This window comes from Gadus chalcogrammus, chromosome 1 (genome assembly GCF_026213295.1).
Source record: "Gadus chalcogrammus isolate NIFS_2021 chromosome 1, NIFS_Gcha_1.0, whole genome shotgun sequence".
Classification (NCBI taxonomy): Eukaryota; Metazoa; Chordata; class Actinopteri; order Gadiformes; family Gadidae; genus Gadus; species Gadus chalcogrammus.
The window spans coordinates 4,516,065-4,538,047 of record NC_079412.1 but is presented as its reverse complement, the minus strand read 5'-3'; the positions used below and the strand labels follow the sequence as shown (position 1 = coordinate 4,538,047).

Genomic DNA, 21,983 nt, shown 5'->3' with positions numbered 1-21,983 from the left:
CCGCACTACTCGTTTGGGCTTACCAGGTCTATCCGGAAATTTCCCCCATTCCCTGATCCAACTCACAACCAGATGGTGGTCGGTTGAAAGTTCCGCCCCTCTCTTTACCCGAGTGTCCAAAACATGCGGCCTCAGATCAGATGATAATAAATATGTCTTACAATATCCCTAGAACCCAAATATAACTTGCAAAAACCCATGGTAAAGTTAATGTTAACATTAATGTTACTGATAATGAAGCCTTTGTCACAATGACAAAGACACTGCTGCATTGGGAAATAGCAGGCAGCCACATAAATTCCAGTCAGGTGAGTTTCTCGGCAGGCAGCCAAGACCACTTCTGTTGAGAAAAAGACTAGTCAGTCTATTTAGAATATTTCAAAGAAATGGAAAATATATGGCATGAAAAGTTTTTTGATTACTCCAGTAATCCTTCCTAAATTACTCATTGCATGGGGATTGAACCCCGTACGACCGGGTGCAAGTCCGACACGTTACCTCGAGAGTATCTCCCAGTTTATAAATCCATGGTCAATATTAAATTAAAATATGTTAAGCTTAATACTACTCATGCATTCAACAGATGGGCATATTTTTGCCAGATAGCCTCCCTGTATTTATTAATGGTTACGGTGTTCCCTTTTTGAGTTATAATATGCTTGTGCTCCTCGTAGACCTCCACAAGCAGCTTCTGTTTGCCGCTGGAAAAGATCCCGCTCGGTCCTTTTCGGACATTTGATCAATGATTCGAAATACACGGTTTTGGGCTGGTTACACATATCTCGTGAGCACGCATAATCCACGATAACGTAAGCCTAGCCTGAACTAACCTGAGAAAGGCACAGCTGAACTGCGTTGATGGAATGGCTTTAGCCTCAAGTGGTAGTTGGCGTTAGTTCTAACTGGGCTTAATCAACTAAGCGCCGCATTCGTTAGCGACTTCCCTACTGTGGTTTGGGGGGTGGGGGGTAGGGGTGGGCTGTGAGGGGGAGGTGACATGGCGCTATTCATTTGGATACTGCGACGCTACCAGTGGCCTGGACTACGAACCTCGCTGAACATACCCAGGCTTCCTTGGGTAAAGCCTAGATTGACAGAGAGGCAACTCCTGATTAGAGTTAAATGGTTATGATCAGAGTCAATTAGTCGAGCGAGGTTTTCCGCTTTAGGTTCAATGAGCGTTCACGTGAAAGGGGCGTTTATCACGTCATTTAATCACCTTTACAAAATGGATGGATCAAGCAGTCTACATAAATGCGTATAAGTGAAAAGATTCTGCATATTGTATAAAATAATTATGCCAAATGCAGAATTGTTCGCCATTAATCCCAATAGAGTGATGATGATTTCAAAATGCAAAAGCATTTGTCCAACCTACCTTATTCTATAATTTAGGGAATTCACTTTAAATGCACCCTATGTAAGAAATGTATCGCATATGTTTTCAACCGCAGAGAGGTAGCATAGTGGATTAGTACAAGATCTGAACGCCAGCGACCGGGGTTCAAATCTTGCCGGTCTATCATCAGGTCTTTTACCTCCATAGATGTGGTGCCAGCATGGCCTTGAGAATATGGAATTAAGTTCGAAGTAAGCACAAAAATATAATTCCATGACCTTTATTGAATAAGTATTTCATATGCATAATAATTGGGACCTTTTCAGCTTCACAAAAAGTGTCACCTGGGAGACAAACCCTGCACACAGAAATTCAAGACTGACGGGCTACCCTACACTCTACCACTCTCTCACGGAGACACAATGCGCTACAGTAAGCATTGTCTACATAAGGTCCAACAAGGATGACCATAGCGAATACCCTCTGATGAGAACCTGTATCTCTCATAAGAATAACCTCAGGCAATGCTTAGGGATCGGTCCCGAAAGAGCCTCTGTCGGAGAGACCCCTGTACGAAACGGGCTCTGAGGTCCAGGGGAACACCCACAAATGTTGACGCCATTGTCAAAGGAGGGGCTAGAAAGCAGCCCACGGCATTCTGACTCGATAGACTTAGCTGAAAACCTGCTCCCGACCAGGTTTGGTTGAGAGCATAAGTCACCATGGTGATATAGCGACGCTGAAAGAGATAGATTTTCGTGTCACAGTTAACCCAGGCTTTGAGTGCAACATATCTAGCTAACCCACTAATCGAGATTCGTAGTACAGGGCACTGGGACTTGTGTACTGTATTTTTGTTAGTGTTTCCCGTCTACCCTGTGTCTTATTTTCTTAAGTATGATTGCAAGATATGAATAAAAACACATTGTATCATAGGGCTCACCAAAAGCACACGTACAAAAAATACTGATAACTTAATGAACATGTTAAATACATGGCTCAAAATTGCTCCAGACAAAAGGGTGGTGAGTAGGGCAGTTTGTCAAAAATCGGTACACATGTTGACGAGAAAAGCAATCCCCAGATCTACTCAAGTTAGCTAGACTAACCTTACTATCTTCTGAGGCATAGCGGGCTCGAGGCCAACAGGGTAGCCTCTCCGCAGATTCATCTGTCCAGGGAGTGCAAAAACGAATTCTAACAAACTCACCAAAACAACAAAGAAAATCTAACAAAAAAAGTCTGGTGCAGTCTCCCAAAAAGGTTCAAACAGTCCCGGACGAGCTCCTATGTTACGACTGGCTTGGAAGCCTCAACAAACAATGGAGACAGACCACAGAGTTTAAATCCCAAAATAAAGTGTTTTACTGTCATAAATAATTGTACAAGTTAAAAGTCTTGACAGTAGCACATGTTGTCACGAGAAGGGTTCTGAGGCTGAAGGCATGGCTTTTAAGCACACCTTCGCAGGTGTGCATAATTAACTTGATTGTGCCTGTGCACCACCCAAAGACCATTGCACTGCCACTGCAAGGTCAGTGGGGGTGTAGAAGGGCGTAACACTACTATACTCTCTCAATACCCAACTATATCCTCTCTCACACACTACTATACTCTCTCACATACACTACTAAAACCTTTTACATACCCAACTACAGTATATATTCTATCACTGTCATGACCGCATGGCTCAAGCATGACATAACAAATAGGGAGACACGCAGTGAACAAGTTTCTGTATATTTATTCAGAAACATAAACCCTAACAAGGAAATTAAGTATCAGTGTACGTGGCAGCTTAACTATGTGTAGTGTGTTATGGACTGGTGTTACGGCCGTGAGCCGACCGCATTGTCTCCCCTCCCTCTGCATGCGCTACCCCTCCTGTTTTTCCCCAAAGCAGCTCAAGTGGGCGGGTCCTTCCGTCCCCGGAACCAACCAGAGAGCGACGGCGCCGTGGAGGCGTATAAAAGCCTGATACGTCTTGCAAGCGGGGCAGACACCTGTAGGGAATCTAGGCGCGTAGTCGCATTCGTTTGAGAGCTAGAGGTTACGTTTGTGTGTTCCCAGATTTGGGCCAGGGTAAGAAGAATCCCTCTGTACTGATGTTGTTCATTTGCACTCATTTAGGTTTGTCACTGTTTAGCCACACTAGGTTTAGGGGGTGCTGATCATTTGTATTTCCGTTTTTGTTATGCTAGAGTAGCCAGTTAGGGTTTGTTTTAGGACCATTCGTATTTAGTTATTAGACAGGTAGCTCCATTTTATTTTAAGGAGTTCTCTTTTGGTTATATGTGTTTCTTTGCTTTGACAGCACCTAGCGGCCCATTTCTGACGATTGTTACACTCTATTCCTTTGTTGGGTTATAATAAATACTATACTTACAACCCCAATCCACCGGGTTGTGTTTGTTACTTCCCTTTTTCCCCCTGAACGAGTAGGGGTCGTAACAACTGGTGTAGCGAGAATGTGCAACAGAATAAAGATTAAGAGGGTTTGGCAACAGCAGCTGCTGTCACCGAGGCAGCGAGAGAGACTGAAAGGCTGGATGTCTTCCTCCTTTTATAGGCCTATCAGGTCAATCAGGTGCACCTGCTGAAAAGAGGGAAGGGTGTGGTGGGTGTGGTGCGGGACCGCCATGGTAAGAATTACCAGGGGGACGTAAAAATCACACACTACTATACTCTCTCACATACCCAACTATACTCTCTCACATACACTACTATTCTCTCTCATATATACTACTATACTCCCTAACATACACAACTATACACTCTCATACATACATGTAAAATAAGTATAATAGTTTGTCTGTATGAGTATAGTGGTGTATATGCAAGATTATAATAGTGTGTGTACCACCAAGTATGAATTCTGTCCCAGGCGGCCCCTTATACGGGCCTGCTATTATATAGTAATATATGTGGATTAGTTTATAGGAATAATTATGATCAGCTGGTAGACAGCTGTCAGTTCGTCCGCCTATCGCAATTATAGTGCCTTTCATTACCCAACATAAACAAAACATAGCCAAAATATGTATCCCTTCTCTATAATGCACACATTCTCTATAGCTATTAGTAATGGGTCACTATTTCACCACAATCACCAGAATAGGGTCACTATTTTTTTTACATTATATTTTTCGACTCCGATATTGGCAGTACAGCAATTGTCCCAAAATTAAACAGCACGTGATTTCCTCACAGATCAGATGATTAATGGCAAATAATAATAAACAAACATTGATGAATAGATTCATATTCACCCCCAGGGGAAATTGAAGGCACAATATGCATGGTTGAGAAAGAATTGGGGGAAAAGGCTTTGACTCCCTGAAGTCATGATTTAACCGCGACATGGAGGAGATAGGGATTGTTGCCGTTTGCGGATTCCGAAGCTCCTGCCAGACTCCCGGCCCCTCAGCTCAGTTCCTCCGGCATCAGAGCTCCTTCGGCACCGGAGGAGCGCCGGGAGCGCGCGGACCTGAGCTCCACGGGTGTCCGGGAGTCCGCAACGGCAATCCCTTTCTCTGCCATGTGTTTCAATCCGGTCTTCAGGGAGTCAAAGCTAAATTTCCTTTCGCCCTATTCCTTCTCAAGCATGCATGCATGCATGTCGTGCCTTTAATTCCCTCTGGGGGCGGGACGCAAGTTCAGATCATTACTAACTACACAATGCATTTCCTGCAGAAAATACGGTGAGTGCTGTATTACAAATTGAGGTTGAAAATATGTTTTAAGAAAGCCACATCGATGAAGGCATAAAAAAACATTAAATGGCTTAAATCAAGTGAAGGGATTCGAACAGAGTTCAAAAGTCCTAATGGAGTAAACGATGTACACATGCACACCATTTAAAAAAATGTAAAGGTTGGAAACAAATAAATTGACAGCTGAATGAAAAGCGCAAAGCATTGCTAAAACTGCAGAAATGTAAAAGGAATTGAACTGAAGAATCTTAAAGGTCAAATGTATTGCTGTGCACTGCTAAAAAAACCTGGAAGCTAAACTGTAATACTGTCAAAGCTGAAAAATAGTAGTAGTAGTGGTACTAGCTGTAGTAGTAGTAGTAGCTGCAGTAGTAGTAGTAGTAGTTGTAGCTGAAGAAGTAGAAGTAATAGTAGTAGTAGTCGCTAAAGTAGAAGTAGTAGTAGTAGTCGCTGAAATAATAGTGGTACTAGCAGCAGAAACTATATGCCTTATGAAAGGTATGGTATTGATTGATGATTGTAGAAAGAATTGTAATAATCCCGCCATTTTTCTTTTTAAACCAACCCAAATCGCATGTACTCGCCTAATGCAAATTTTCCCAGCCTAACGTTATTAAAAGTAGTCCAATTGGGCAGGAAAATCGCCCTGTCAATGATGCCTGAACGTCGTAAAAAGTAGTCAAATTGAGCGAGAAAAACTGCCCAATCTGGCAACACTGCCTGCACGCTATCACGCTCTAGCCTAAGCGTAAATCAATGAGGCCAACTGAAAACAAGCCGACATGGAACTTAAACTGTGATTTTGAAAAAACTATAAAGGTAATCGAAATTCTGTTTTCATTGAAGATACAAGTGTGTTGATTTGTTAAACCTTTGAAGGAAGGTTAATGATAATATATTGAGCAAGTTACGAAGTCTGAATTGTCAGAGAGTGTCCAATTTATTTCCATTGTAAAAAAGAAGTAGAATATCTTAAAAAGTATCAAATATTCAAAAAAACTGAAAAGAAGCATGCAATTTTTCAAATTGGAATGGAGTCTCTAGGTGAAAAATGTAGGATGATGATAGGCCCCAAAGTTTGTATAGAATAACAAAGAAGAAATAAAGTAAGAAAGAAGAACTTAAGAAGAACAATAGTTAAGTGAGTGCTGCATGCAGCACTCACCTATTAAACATAAAATTGCGATAGGCCTACATTATTAGGCCTACGATGATCAATGTTATATTATTTATTTTTATTCTGAATAATTTGCAATGACATCCGCAGATTTTGAAACTGAAATGTGGATTAGCCTATAGGAATAAATTACGATCAGCTGGTTTTCAGTAGACAGCTGTCAGTTTGTCCGCAGTGCAATGAATGAATAAAGATTGTAAACACGTAGGAATAATACAAACCTTTATTTGGACAGATGTGCGATCAATTACTACATTAAGACCTTGTTAATTACCAAAATTTGGAAAAATAAATAAATGTTAATTTAGCCATGGGTGAATTAGAAACGTAGTGTGTACATCTGGATGCATGAGCGCTCCCGCGGCAGGGAATACAAGTATCATTGGGGGTAACTACATTGGTACGACACCGCCGTCTTTCATTGGATAATGCGGCAATTTTGTCCCACCCTCGGACGCTCTGCATCTACGGATACAAATCACTTTTGCTACACTTGTACCACCTAGACGTGTTGCATAAACCTCTGCAAGAAAATAGCTGAGACTCTTAGCAGCAGATTCGAGCAGTTGTATCGATGGACTTGTGCTCGCTCATTAAAATGCTCAATGAAAATAGTGATCTTTGTAATTTTATTTGTGAGGAAATATTTCACAGATGTGCAACTTCTGATGCATTAGTTCACATTTGGGTTTACAAATGCACAAGTTTTCTGCATGTTCTCACATTATGAAACACGGGTGTGCGAATGGGTTTTGCACCAACTGCGCTGCAATAATTGCAGCAAAAGTGTCAAGTGCATGACTCTTTGAAGTTGTGATGAACAGGATAGGATTTGTGTACCTGTGAAAAAGGACTTGTGAACTCATAGCCCCTATTTTGTGTTTATAATGGTAGAAAAAATATTTACGACTTCAAATTTACTGTTACAAATTTGTGACTATAGGGTACACATGCAAAATAAATATTTACGACTTTAAATTTACTGTTCATGACTTAAGTGTACGCAAGCTAAAGACTTTTGCTGCAATTATACCCTCATATTTAACCATCCCAGAGTATGTCATACAAAAATCCTACGTGATGAGGTAGAGCGTGTGACTGGACTGCTCTTCCTTAATGAACTTTGAAAAATTATTTTGTCTTTTGGACTCGTTTTAACATTGAAGTAGCTGTTTAATACGTTTATCAACACCTTTGTAAATCAATTGATGCTGTGATGGTCGGGGGGGGGGGGGGTTATGGCTTGCATATCCTCACAGTTGGGGTTCAAAGTGAGTAATATTCCAATAACTAACGAATGATAAGTCATCCCATATTTCCCTGCTGCCTTGCGCTCGGACACACATATATGTGATTACTGGGTTATTCAGACGAAGTATAACCCAGCCTTCTACCAGCACTCCCCAAATATGCATAGATGTTAAAAAAAACATAATATTTTTTGCGTGAAATAAATAAAATAATATCTGAATGCTGAATTGAGAATAAAATACCTTCCTAACGAATGAACATCCGGACATTATAATATTGGGGCTCAGCCCTAACTTCAATTTGCAACACCCCTAGAGGCTTCCAAATCTCTCCACAAAGCCTGAAGACTTCCTTTATCAAAACAGTCTGGAGTAAATAGTTTACCACTTACTCTGTACATATCCGTTACTCGAGCAGGTACATCAATTCAAACTTTTGAAAAAGTTAATTGGTTAGCGGTAAATCTGACAGAGAATTTTGTGGATTAAAAGTTGATTTCTCCTTCTTTAAACAAACTAACCGGCTGCCAGAGATAAGAACATACGTGTGGATCATCAGCATATCTTCAGAAGCAACTGGCGCTTTGCGCGTGTGATGGCAAATTCAACCCCCCGAGAAGTTGTAAACATTGCAGGTATATAACATGTATACATACGGCATATAAGAGTCTAAAGCAAAGGGAAAAGTTGAAAAAGCATGATATCAGCCCTTCAAGCCCCCTACCTCTGGGGAGTAGAGGTCCACGGTGGCACAGGGTCTCCCGGCTGCGTCGCAGCCCCCCAGCATGTACATCTGGCCCCCGACCTCGGCCACGGTGTGGTACACCCGGCTGCTGGCCAGGCCGGCAAGGCTCTGCCAGTGGAACTCATTGGCCGAGGGAAAGGACATGGTCCCCGGTCCCCCTACTCTGCTGCTGACCCAGCAGGTGTAGGGGAGGCCCCACAAGAGATTCTAAACCAACACACACGTGGTGGAGGGGGCGGTGCTGTGTTGGTGGAGCTGGAGCTCTGGTGGAGGGGGGGTGATGGAGGAGGAGAGCTGCAGGAGTCCAGGGGAAGAGGCAGAGATCGTCAGCCCTCCCCTTCCCCCTTGATGGCTGGTCCACCGCCTCACACACTGGGAGCCTGGAGACACAAAACAGAACATCTATGATATCAGCGACCCGTCCAGATCGAGAGAGAAGAAGCCATGGCTTCATTTCCTAGGGTCCCTCCATGCCCGGCTGTCCGGGACCAAGTAATCAAGAAGAGGACACAAATGTTAGTAGAATAAAGGTTTATTTATTCCCAAACTCATCCGTCCCCTGCCTACGCAGTACTTTCACTCAGGGAGTAAAGGAGGACCCCATCTGCACTGATGTGGTAGGAGACGGTGGAAAATAAATAATATAAATCAAACTGGCGCAGCCCCTTTCAACCCAATGCGATCAGAGACCTTCTTTTTGGGACGGCAAAGCTGCTCATGCAATATGCATGGTGTTCAACTTCCGCTGCTGCAAATGAAAGTCAAGCATTGGTATTGTTTGGTGCATAAAGGCCTTGGTACCGCAACACAGTGGTGAAAGAAGCCAAACTGTGCTGCCTGCATTATGGGAAACAGGAATGATATCCGATGGACTACAGCCTATTCGTGTCGTGCTTCTCAAAAACACGTCTCTATCCATATAAAACGTTTCATCCACCATTGTGATAAACACACCTTTTCACTTCAACACTGAAAGTTGACACAGAGCTTCAGAAAAAGAAAAAATAATTCACCTTCATTTTTCTCAGAGAACTAGTGTTACCATAGCAACAGTTATACATGTGGGGTGTCGAGAGGTAGAGCAGCAGGGCATTTTATTTGATTATTTACTTTTTACTCGTACATAATTGCTTATCGCTTGGTTTGGCTTTAATAATGGGATTCTATAAGGATAGATGCAAAACAAACCAAACAGGGAGCTGTCTGGTAGCGGCTCGCGCCGGCAGTTTGTGCTGCCCCGCCAGCGGAGCGGGATAACTTTCCAGTTTGGCACGCAGGGCAAGTTAATTGCAATCTGTAACCAATTTACTTTGAGTCATCCTTTGCTTAGATTTTTTTTTCCTTTAATTAACTGCTTGAATAGCTTGAGATCAACAGCAAGCATGCTAGCTAAAGTGATTTGCAATCAGCTTGCCTCCGAGCAAAAACTTTTAATTAGGTTGCGTCACGTCGACCCCCCCCCCATCCCCCACCGCCCTGTGAGGGGACCCGCTTCAAAACGGTAATATGGACGCGAAGGTGAGCCGACTTTTAATTAAATTAGGGATCCCTAAATGTCTCTTTGTTTTCCTATCATGTCACTTCCCACATGATCGTCTCATTAACCTTCTAACAGACATTGTTTATCATTCATAATTAGACTGATCACTTGACGACAAAAGGTACATTCACGAGTGGTTGAGCCCCCTCACAGCAGCATGGCAGTCTTCCCAATGCTAGACTCAAGGTTGGCTTGCGTCGTATTTCTGTAAATAATTGTTTATTTTCAACAGTTGCATATTGTTTAACAGGTATAACATCCTTATTTTCATGAAGATTCAGATTCATAATTAGACTTTTAATTTCAATAACAATTTCTCTCAGAGGGCACGCTAACACATAGACACACACACACACAGACACACAGACGCAAGCACAAGCACACACACACAGACATACTAGGGGTGTAAGGATACATGTATTCGTATTGAACCGAATCAGTACGGACGTCTCGGTTCGGTGCATGGATTTACACGGAGAATGCATGGTATAAAATTAAATAAAACTGGCGTGCAAATTAATTAATGTAATGCGGAACTAATGTTTGATACGCAAGTTCTCCAGGGACAACAAATGGTGGGTTCCCACTGGAGGGTGCGAGTGAGTTGAGTTCGCTAAGGTGCGGCACGGATCGCGTTTCCACCGCTAAAAGTGGGCGTGGCCCGGACTGAGCCGGGTACCCAGTACCCAGCACTTATGAAAAGGTACTTCCGAATGCGTCTATGTCCCCAGCACATTTCAAACCAAACTGACGCCCATGGAGCTACATCACGCAGGCTGAAAGCATTTGTCCTAACCGTGTAGTTAGGACATTGCCTGGCTCCGCCCGCCTAAGTAATTTTAATTTCCCTTCAGTACTACGTCTGGGGCTGTTTCCCAATGTGAAGGAATAATGCTCAACGGCTGCCTTTTTAAGGACGCTATGACATCGAACGCCGACAAGCACTGTTCCACTGTTGAGAACACTTGGAAATTCGCGCCCTTTTCATGTCATTTAATTTAGAGAATTCCGAAATTTTTCAAGGACTTATCGATAGATCCTCAACGAGCCAAAATACCCACAATCCTTTGTGTTTACACGCTGCGCGGGATATTTAATTGCCTATAGAAAGCAATACATATTGCTTTACACAAGTGAAGTTATTTGAACGTTTTCAGAAATATTTTGTGCTTTTTATAGATTAATCATGTAAATGCAAAAAATTAACCTGTGTGATTTCTTTCAAACGTTTTTGCATCGTAATGATAGGCTATATTTTGCATGGATTGATTAGTTTTAATATGTAAGTAGGTGGTGTTAAAACAAACTGCTGTCGCCAATAACAATTTCAACAATTAAAATATTTATATATTTAACACTGGAGCAATATTAAAAAGCGGAAGTGGAAGCGCTTCCACACTAGCGAGTCGTTCCAAACTCTGAACGCTACAAACAGTAGGCAGCACTATAGCCAGCACCCTGGCCCCATCTCAACAGGACGCGACTAGCAAGGAAGTGTTCTAACAAGGCTGCAGCCTTCACTTTGGGTCTGCGGTATGTTAGTGGGTTTTCTCCGTCCAAATTTTCTGCGTCCAATCAGCGAACAGTGGGAGTGGCTGAGAACAATGGCGTTAAAGTCAGCTTTCGTTGACGGACATCTTCACCCATGATCTTCATGAACAGTGTTTGGTTGGTTTACAGCCTGCGCGCAACGTGATTCCTGGCCAAACGTTAGCGATTGGTTATGGTAGATCCAGAGTGGCACTAGGCAGATCCAATAGTTTTAAACTTCAACAGACACCCACCTTCAAGTGAGTCATCGCATGTCAATTGAGTAGGTCCAGACTCTCTGTGAAAACTAATTATAAAACACCAATCAGCTCTCAAGAATGCTTGCAGCAGCAAGTCCATCCCAGCATCAATATAAGAAAATCTCTACGGGAATCAGTTTAACGGACAAAGCTAGTTTCAAGCTATCTTTATCTTATATTCAGAATCCAATGAGACCATTAGAGGCAGTGTATTTTACCGGGTCATTAGTCAGATCTACCTTGCAGAATGTAAAAAAGGCTTCTCTTCGACACCAAATAAACCCCATTCTATAAGCCCATTCTCTTCTTACATTTCATTCAACCATAACTTTAACCTGAATATCTTGATCTCATTGTGGAAAAAGCTCAAAAAATCTTGAAGGTTTTGCTATTCCACAGAGAATGGATCCCACCCCTGGCATATTTTTTTGTCTCTTGTCACCCGAATATTGCACTTCCGTTACATAATAGCTATGTGACAGGACAGGCAGATCTCTCGTGAGGTGCTATGAAATGAATTGACTACTGACAACACAAACAAAGTATTCCACCACAACACAGAAGGCTGACACTGAACTCTGCTCTCATATCACCCGTCAACGCCATCTTGTTTTTAAGACTCGATCAGTAGATTGGCGAACACAGAGCTTGCGTGTTGCTGACGGATGTCACAATCACTATGTTCGTCAATCTACCTATCGATGGAAACAAGATGGTGTCGACGGTTGATCTACTGATGGTATTGTGTGTATAAAATGTCCTTTTTAATAAATAATCTGTACACTTACAAAGTTATCGATGCCTCGTTTTATATGTTAAGACCCTTATTATAGTACCAGAGAAGTGTCGGTCTACTTTTAGCCTTTTAAGTGGTTTAAATTAGCGATTTTTTTTTTACCATAACAAATGCCCCCATCATTCCAAGTTCATAGCATTTTGGTAGAATGGGCTAAAAACAGCCAACTTAAGAATGCGTCTATACGCGCTTTTTTGCCCCCAAACGAACATTCCAACTCGTTATCATATTAAACATATCCCAGATCCATTCTACATCGGATTTGTCCTTTAACTATACAGCTCAACTATATCAGCTCCAAACCCTCCACTCAGCTCCCGCCTGGTCCACCCATCAATTGTCTGCAAGAACTAAAAACCTGGATGACCTCCAACCTCCTCAAACTGAACAGCAATAAAACTGAGCTCATGGTGGTGGCGCCCAAGCCACTGCTCAGGAAGGTTGGGGATCTTGGATCTGGAAGTGGATGGCTGCTTCATCACCCCATCACCCATAGTCCGCAACCTGGTTGTCATCCTGGACCCGACCCTATCATTCCAGTCCCACATTAATAACGTCACAAGACCTGCATTCTACCACCTGAAGAACATCGTACGACTCCGACCCGCACCCTCAGACTCAGTTACCGAAACCCTGGTCCACTACTTCATCTCTACCCGTCTGGACTACTTGACAGTTTGGACTGGTTTGTGGTCTCTCACAGTGAGGATGAGTCCAGACTAAAGCACAAGGACGAAGAAAGGTTGCACATAACAAACTGTAGTGTTGAGTTTGTACAGGCCCGGTGGGTCTGTTGTCCCTTGTTAGACCTATCCATAAATTGTATTTTGTTCAAGCAGGCAACTCTGTCTCCTTCCGCCAACCCCAGCAGTAAAATATTGCTGCTATAAAACGACCAGGCAGTCCAGTAAATGATGCAAGTAATTAACTTGTAACACTGTTAAGTACCACTTAAAGGGCACGCAACGTTTCACTATAGACCTAATATGCAGTCATCGGGACATGTTTTGAATAAAAATACACCCATATAATTTTTCCAAAAAAATAGGCGCAAATATTTGTCATGATTTATATAGCTTCAAAGGTATTCATATTCATCACTCAGGTAGAAGTATAGATACTAGCGTTTAAAAATACTTCTTTAGAAGTTGAAGTATCAACTCAAGCTTTTCACTCAAGTAAAAGTGAAAAAGTACTGGTTTCAATACTGCTTAAGGTATAAAAGTAAAAGTAATGTACGGGGAAAAAATGCCATCATGGACAAAAGCTTAGGCCACAGGGGCCTATAGTGCACTCCACACCTCTCCAAAAAACACATTTTTCTTATATTAAAATGTTAATGTTGAAAATGTTGCACCCCATTTAGCCGCATTCATGCCCATTGAAAATGAACTAATTTTTGCACACTAAAAAGGGGATGCATATTTTGGCCGGTCGAAAGTTCAGTCTGACAAAAATATGTGTCCCCCCTATAACTTTGGCTAGGAAAGAAGAAACAAGTATATTCTTCATTCAGTCTGCATTATAGGGAAGGTATACATATCTTGGCTATTTTTCTTATTTATTTGTCTAGGCCTACATTATTAGGCTTACCATGATCAATGTTATTATTATTGTTATTTATTCAGGATGTTTTGCAGCAGGGTCTGGAGAGGAGCAATACATTTCTTTCTGCTTCCGATACGATTTTGCGGAGCCCATCACCAACCTGGCTCTTCCCCCTGGCTCGCTATTGGCTGGTTTAACACAATGACGAAAGGGAAGCGACGGCAAGCAGCCAATTGCCTACAGAGTCGTTTGACCTATGCCCGTTGATCTCTCCTCTTGTGCTGAAGAAAATGACAGCAGCCTCCCCAGACCAACGTGCAATCCATGATTGAGCTTGGTATGGCAATAGCCAGGCTATTAGCCTACAGGAATAAAATATGATCAGCTGGTTTTCAGTAGACAGCTTGCAGTTGAGCTGTGTTGCAATGAATGACATATAACTATGTTATTGGGGGCCCTCTCTGGTTCTATATGTTATTGGGGGCCCTCTCTCATTATATATGTTATTGGGGGCCCTCTCTGGTTCTATATGTTATTGGGGGGCCCTCTCTGGTTCTATATGTTTTTGGGGGGCCCTCTCTTGTTCTATATGTTATTGAGGGCCCTCTCTCATTATATATTTTATTGGAGGCCCCTTTCTGGTTCTATATGTTATTGGGGGCCCTCTCTCATTATATATGTTATTGGGGGCTCTCTCTGGTTCTATATGTTATTGGAGGGCCCTCTCTGGTTCTATATGTTATTGGGGGCCCTCTCTGGTTCTATATGTTATTGGGGGCCCTCTCTCATTATATATGTTATTGGGGGGCCCTCTCTGGTTCTATATGTTATTGGGGGGCCCTCTCTGGTTCTATATGTTTTTGGGGGGCCCTCTTTTGTTCTATATGTTATTGAGGGCCCTCTCTCATTATATATGTTATTGGGGCCCCTTTCTGGTTCTATATGTTATTGAGGGCCCTCTATGGTTCTATATGTTATCGGGGGCCCTCTCTCATTATATATGTTATTGGAGGGCCCTCTCTGGATCTGGCATGTTAATGGACGTCTCTACTGTTTCTGTTCTATATGTTAAGGAGGGCCGTAGTGCTCTGGCTCTATATGTTAAAGGGGGGCCCTAGTGCTCTGGCTCTATATGTTAAAGGAGGGCCCTAATGCTCTGGCTCTATATGTTAAAGAAGGGCCCTAGTGCTCTGGCTCTATATGTTAAAGGAGGGCCCTAATGCTCTGGCTCTATATGTTAACCCTTATAAGGTGTTCGGGTCTGTGGGACCCGTTTTCAGTTTTTAGCTTTATAAAAGTGATACAAATAATTATTTTTTTGAACTAAGATTCATTGGCTTTGGCTCATTTTCTGTGAGGAACATGAATCAGAAAACATTTTCAATTACCCCCCCCTGTATACCCCCCCATCACATTTATATTACACACAGGGTGTTCGGGTCCAGTGGACCCGGAGCTAGTTTAAGTGTGGAAATCATAGGTTCTGTGCACCCTCATTTTCCCTTCTTCCTCCCTCTCTCTCTTCCTCTCCCTCTCTCTGTGTGTGTGTGTGTGTGTGTGTGTGTGTGTGTGTGTGTGTGTGTGTGTGTGTGTGTGTGTGTGTGTGTGTGTGTGTGTGTGTGTGTGTGTGTGTGTGTGTGTGTGTGTGTGTGTGAGGGGGAAAGAGAGAGGGAGAAAGAGTAAAGCAGGTGAATGGGCCCTTGGTGTGAGCACCCACAGTGTGCACCCACTGTTCCCGCACAAGGTTGCAAAATTGGAGTACCCAACACTATCAAGCTTGGGGACCTGACACTATAAAAAAGCTCTGTCAGCGTGGTTCCATACCACAACTGATCAAGATGGCAAAGCGATTCTCTGTTCAGACTGCCTTACAGTTGATATTTGAAGAGACAGAGGGTTTTGATGGTGATGCAGAGGAAATAGTTTCGGAAAGTGAGGATAACATTTCAGAGTCTGACACCGAGTTTGAAGAGGAGGATGAGCATCAGCCAGCTCCGAAACGTAAAAGAGCCTCAGGACTTGCCCTTCAGCAGCCAGGACAAGCCTGCGAGCAGCAAGCCCCAGGACCATCCCGTGAGCAGGCAGGACCAGCCCGCAAGCAGTCAGCCCCAGGACCATCCCGTGAGCAGCCAGGACCAGCCCGCGAGCAGCCAACCCCAGGACCAACCCGCGAGCAGCCAGCCCCAGGACCAACCCGCAAGCAGCCAGGCCCAGAACCAACCCGCAAGCAGCCAGCCCCAGGACCAACCCGCAAGCAGCCAGCCCCAGGAACAACCCGCAAGCAGCCAGCCCCAGGACCAACCCGCAAGCAGCCAGCCCCAGGAACAACCCGCAAGCAGCCAGCCCCAGGACCAACCCGCAAGCAGCCAGCCCCAGGAACAACCCGCAAGCAGCCAGCCCCAGGACCAACCCGCAAGCAGCCAGCCCCAGGAACAACCCGCAAGCAGCCAGCCCCAGGACCAACCCGCAAGCAGCCAGCCCCAGGACCATCCCGCAAGCAGCCAGCCCCAGGAACAACCCGCAAGCAGCCAGCCCCAGGAACAACCCGCAAACAGCCAGCCCCAGGAACAACCCGCAAGCAGCCAGCCCCAGGAACAACCCGCAAGCAGCCAGATGTAGGACCAGCCCGTAAGCCAAAAAGAAACGCTGTGAAGTGTGTGAACCCATGATGGACAGAAAAACACAATATACATGCAACCAGTGCAAAAAATACATATGCAATACACACACAGTGAGACTCTGCCCCTCATGTGTGGTATAGTCTGATATACGTATAATGGCTGTGTTCAAAGGCTTTAATGTCTTGTTCAGACAGATGTTATTGAGTATGTTTCAATTTCTAATGATGTTGATTATTTCCCAGTTATGCCTGTTTTATGAGGCATTTCCTTATTTTGTTGCATTTTAATACAAAAAGAAACAAAAACGAGTGGCACCTCTATTCATAAATGTGATTTAACAAAGGTAAAGTGAACAAATTTAACATATGTGTTGTTTATATTACTTGCAATTGGGATGAAGTAACCATCTGGTGAGTATTTAAAAAAAAAAGTTTGAGTATGTTGAATTAAAAGGCAATGGGTCCACCAGACCCAGCAGCACCTCCTGTGTAACAAAAACACAAACACCCTATGAGGGCCCTAGTGGTCTGGCTCTATATGTTAAAGGAGGGCCCTAGTGCTCTGGCTTTATATGTTATTGAAGGGCCCTACTGTTTTTGTTCTACATGTTATTGAGGTTCATAGGGCTCTTGTTCTTTATGTTATTGAAGGTTCATATTGTATTTGTTATACATGTTATTGAGGTCTCTAGTGCTCTTGGAATATCAAGACAAAGCAGCTCTCTGTGGAATCCAGAGGATGTCTAAGCATTAATGTGTAGTCTGGAGCTGGAGCCACTTTATGGGCTATTCGGAGACAGAACAGTCTTCCTAACTGACATGTGACATGCTATGCTGAAGGTGAGGCACCCTTAAAATAGGCATTGTGTCTGAATACCTTTGGTCCAAGAAAATATGTCACTCTCGAAGTACTCAAAATACACATCAGAATTCCCCCATACAAGTGGGCACACTAATGCATCTCTTCCATGTGCAGATTTCCGCGATGTGCAGAAATATCAGGAGTCAAATCACATGAGAATTTCGCTCATTGCTTTGTCTCATTCTCGTTATGTAAGCTCACCTGCTGGCTCCCCCTTGGGAACCAGCATTTCAAGACATTTGAGCCATCAAGGACCCAAACAAGGACATTGATGTAGCAAGTCTATTCAGATGAGACCATTTTCTTTCTAATGAACAAGAACTTCTCCACACCCATGAATTTGCTTAAACACACCCTTTGCTCGCAAAATATGTTTTCAGAAATATTCTGCAGCTCTGTTAATGTTGTATTCTATCTCGTGACAGTGATATTGTCAAACCTCCACTAAAGGTGTCCAGATGGTAACTCATACACACATTACTCAAATTGTCCATGATGAGGATTCCAAAGGTCCAAAGCCTGGTTTCAAAGAGTGTATCAAGATGGATGAAGGTGTACTTTATTCATCTAAGACTCGAAATGTGCCAAGTTGACCATGTGTCACAGCAGTAGTAAGTATTTTGTTTAAAAGCCTTCATATGCCATTTTTGGTTTTCTTTTGCCAGAGACAGATTCCAGTAAAAACTGCTGTAGCATCCCTAATCCTTGTATCCCAAATCCTTTTTGTGTTTGTATGGATTTAAACATTTACTGCCAAAAATATTGGAAATTGTAAGTTAAATCAGAGCATGTAGACAGAAGACTTTGAGGCCTCTCTAAATTGGGATAACAAGAGCGCTTTTTTTGTTAAAATTACCATATTACTATTAGAATTCCTTTATTATTTGGCCTTCTTCTAGCAAACATGTACATCGCTTGCATTGCTCTCTCTGTGACAGCTAGCTTAGCCTAGCTCAACTCAGCTAAACTCTTCTATGCACAGCTCAGCCGCGGAACATGCTTAGCACAAAGCCCCAGCAGCAGATGTTACAACTGTACTGTTGGCGGTTAGCTAGATAGATTAGACATGGCTCCGAGGGCTTACCCTGGCAGCCTAGCTCCCACAGAACCCAACGGCCCAAATTGGATTAGCCAGTAAAGGGGAGCGAAGGCGGCCAATGGTGCTGCCTGAACAAGTCGCCTAACACGGCTGAAGTTGAAGTGAGGGTACTTGGATCGGTGAGGCGTAGAGGGACTCGCCTGGCTAGGAAGATAGCCTCTCAGCAGGGATTCCACAGCCGTCAGAGTGGAACGGCGCATCGGCCTCGTTCCTGGATTTAACCAAGCTGAGACGGCCGGCTCTTCGTTGTTAATATGATCAAAGACCTGATGTTCCTGGGCCTCACGTCCCCTCGACTGTTCTGGCCTGGAGTGTAAGCGGCTGCAGTAACAGGAGATGAGTAATGAACGCTGTAGAAGGACGTGCTATAGGAAGACAACCAAGACGATTACAAAAAGATTAAAAAAAAATTGAAATATTTTCTGTATTTAAAAGAAGATTAAGGAAGGGCAAATTGTGGGGCCACAGCTGCTGTCTGGTCCTCTGTGGCCCCTGATGATGAAGTGAGTCACCAGTATGTACCTGGCGTGGAGCGCTGGTTGCTGACTGCTTTAATGAGGGAGCTGTGGGTTGCTAAATCAGTTGTGGCTGATTGCTGGCAGTGGGGGATTTTTTCAGCACAGATGGCATTTCTTCTTAATCTTCATTTCTGAAATAAATAAAAATTGCCTGGATGCCTGGCCGCCCGCGCTGAATAAGTATTTACGGGCGTGATGGTTTAAAATGTCCCTGACTCTGTGTGTTAAAGGGAAATTATCATTATTGTTTTTACAAACAGATCGCGCAAGTAGCCCGCTGGTAAACCCCGACCTAGCGGAAGCGGAGGCAGGTGAGGCCAGGGATCGGCTAGCGGTAGGCCATAACAACATTTGGCTCCCCTCAGCAGGCGTTAGACGCGGCAACCATGACGACAATACAGAAATAGACTCGTACGAGGAGCAAACATTTGCAGAGCTAAAAGAGGGACGGAGGGAGGGCGCGTGTATGCGTGCATTCCAGTGCACGATACGGGTGTGTGTGCGTACATTCCAGTGCACGATACGGGTGTGTGTGCGTACATTCCAGTGCACGATACGGGTGTGTGTGCGTGCATTTCAGTGCACGATACGGGTGTGTGTGCGTGCATTCCAGTGCACGATACGGGTGTGTGTGCGTACATTGGAGAATACGCTCTGTTACGTAAGGCGATGCATATTGAATCACTACTGTAGTGTGTTAGATCTGACTGTCCCCGACCCACGCCTTTATATTCACACACACACACACAGACACTTGAATATTTGCAGTGTGCAAGATCTGCATCCTTTCACTGAGGTGCAGAGTGAATAGATCCTGGTTGACAGCCTCCATACAGCCCACCATGGGGGGAAGGGGAGGGAAGAGAGAGAGAGAGAGAGAGACAGAGAGGGGCCTGGAGAGAAGGGAGTATGTAGGACAGGACCGAGAGCAGAAGCAGGAATGAAGATGCTAAAATATAAGGAGAGAGAGAGAGAGAGAGAGAGAGAGAGAGAGAGAGAGAGAGAGAGAGAGAGAGAGAGAGAGAGAGAGAGAGAGAGAGAGAGAGCGAGAAAGAGCAAGGTAATGAGGAGGCTTCGAAGAAAACAGGGTTAATGGATTTTATGGTTGTGTGTGTGTCGGGGGGGGGGGGGGGCTGGTGTAAAAATCAAGAAAAGGGGGCCAACTTTAATTATGACAGTGTTGTGAGAGACAGATCTGCATGGGACTTTGGGGGGGGGGGGGGGGCGGTAGAGTTAAGGCAAAGGCTATATTAACAGAGGGCTGTCAAAGACCCCGCTAATCCCTCTAGCCTTATAAGTAATTACTCAGAGAGTGGCAGAGATATAGAGGAACAGAACTGCTTGATAGCAGGGGAGTCCGAGAGAGCGAGAGAGAGAGAGAGCGAGAGAGAGAGAGAGAGAGAGAGAGAGAGAGAGAGAGAGAGAGAGAGAGAGACTTAGCTTTGTCAGCCAAATTGGACAGGGCTCCCCAAGGCGTGTGTGTGTGGCATGGGGTACGTGTGAGTGTCTGTGTGGATCTGCTTTGCTATTTGAAAGTCGCTTTTGGACGAGTTTAAGTTTATCTAGTTATGCTCTGAAAAGGGCCTCAACACCAACTCGAAAATACCCTGTTTTGGTGAATATCTCTTGCTTTTCAATTACGCTAAAGGAAATATAAGTATGCTTGTGTTGCGCATAATGAAGCTCACATACTGCTCACAAAACTCAAGAAAGCTTCTGTCCAAATGTTAGGATCGCTCCCCATCAAATATAAAACCCAATGCTGGCTCCCCTCAAACTAGAGAATTACTGGTCACGAACTATATTATATCTTATAATTGTTTTGCAGTGTGCTTTAACCTGAAAACCTGCAAGCTGGATTTGCTCATGTAGTCCGAAAACTAAACAGTGGGTTGTTGTTGTGAGGAGGAGGGGAAGGAGGAGACGGACGAGGAGGAGGAGGAGGGAGAGGAGGAAAGAAAGACTGGAAAGAGTGTGGAACATACAGCCTTTGAAGAGATATTGACAGGCTGGCTCTCTCTTGTCAGGACTGGCCCGTAAACACAACAGAGTAGAGTCAGACATACAGACAGAAAATAGGCTGACGAGCAGCATAATAAATAAATAAAATGACCTTTCAAATCCAGCCTTGAAATTCACCTAATTTCCTAGAGATCTGCACACATGGTGAACAACATTGTTTCACATCTACAATCTCAGTTTGAAAGTTTTGCTTAAGGAAAGGCTGATATAGTTGCTTTTATAAATTATTAGATAAAGAAAAAACCCAAAAAACAATCATATATCTGGGGAAGAACATGGGAATGAAATCCGATGGATAGCCTACTAAATTAAGATTTCAGAAATAATCATCGTCTGTTTGAAACGGCTTGTTCACTGCCCTGTGAACTGGATCGCATCCCAAGCTGTCCGTGGCAGGGACCATCCTACCCGCCGCACAGGCTCACAATGAAACGCACACGTCAACATATTACAGCTTACGGGAAGAGCCATTTGATTTTACGTTTGATTAGGCTACTTACTTCACGGCGCCTTCGCGGATGCTTCTTGACAGTCGGCTGAAGCAGATATGGAGGAGGAGAGAGAGGAGAACTGTAGCGTAGCAACGTGGCTCCAGCCCGGAGTCTCCCCGGCGCGTGAAGTCAACACTCCCCACGCTCCACACCGGCTGCTTGGCGTTAATCTGCTCCGTGCATCGGAGGAACCGATGGAAGAATGGACGACAGAGAATAATGGCCCCGTCTTCGTCAGTATGTGGGTCAATTTCGAAATATTCATTCACTTCCCCTGATTTCAGCCTTACATTTGATAAGAGCGCGCTGGGAAAATGGTAAAAAAAAGGTGGGTCGCGGACGGTGCGTGGTTTCGGCGGTGGAGACAGCCACTTGCCTGACACACTTTATAAAATCAACTATTATTTTACAATGTATTAGATTAAACACAGAAAGCAGCATGTTAATTCTCATGTGATGTGTCGTAGTTTGGG

At 43.9% G+C, this 21,983-nt stretch overlaps 1 protein-coding gene across 1 annotated transcript in view; it reads right to left on the bottom strand.

Annotated features, from left to right (window-relative positions):
- The window catches only part of klhdc8a (kelch domain containing 8A), a 54,203-nt gene extending 32,471 nt beyond the window's left edge, over positions 1-21,732 (bottom strand). The window contains exons 1-2 of the mRNA XM_056612389.1: positions 21,520-21,732; positions 8,204-8,604 (exon numbers count right to left, since the gene is read on the bottom strand). Of these exons, the coding sequence (XP_056468364.1) occupies positions 8,204-8,368 (165 nt within the window). The 5' untranslated portion in view covers positions 8,369-8,604; positions 21,520-21,732. The remainder of the gene's footprint in view (positions 1-8,203; positions 8,605-21,519) is intronic.
- Positions 21,733-21,983: the final 251 nt, after the last annotated feature.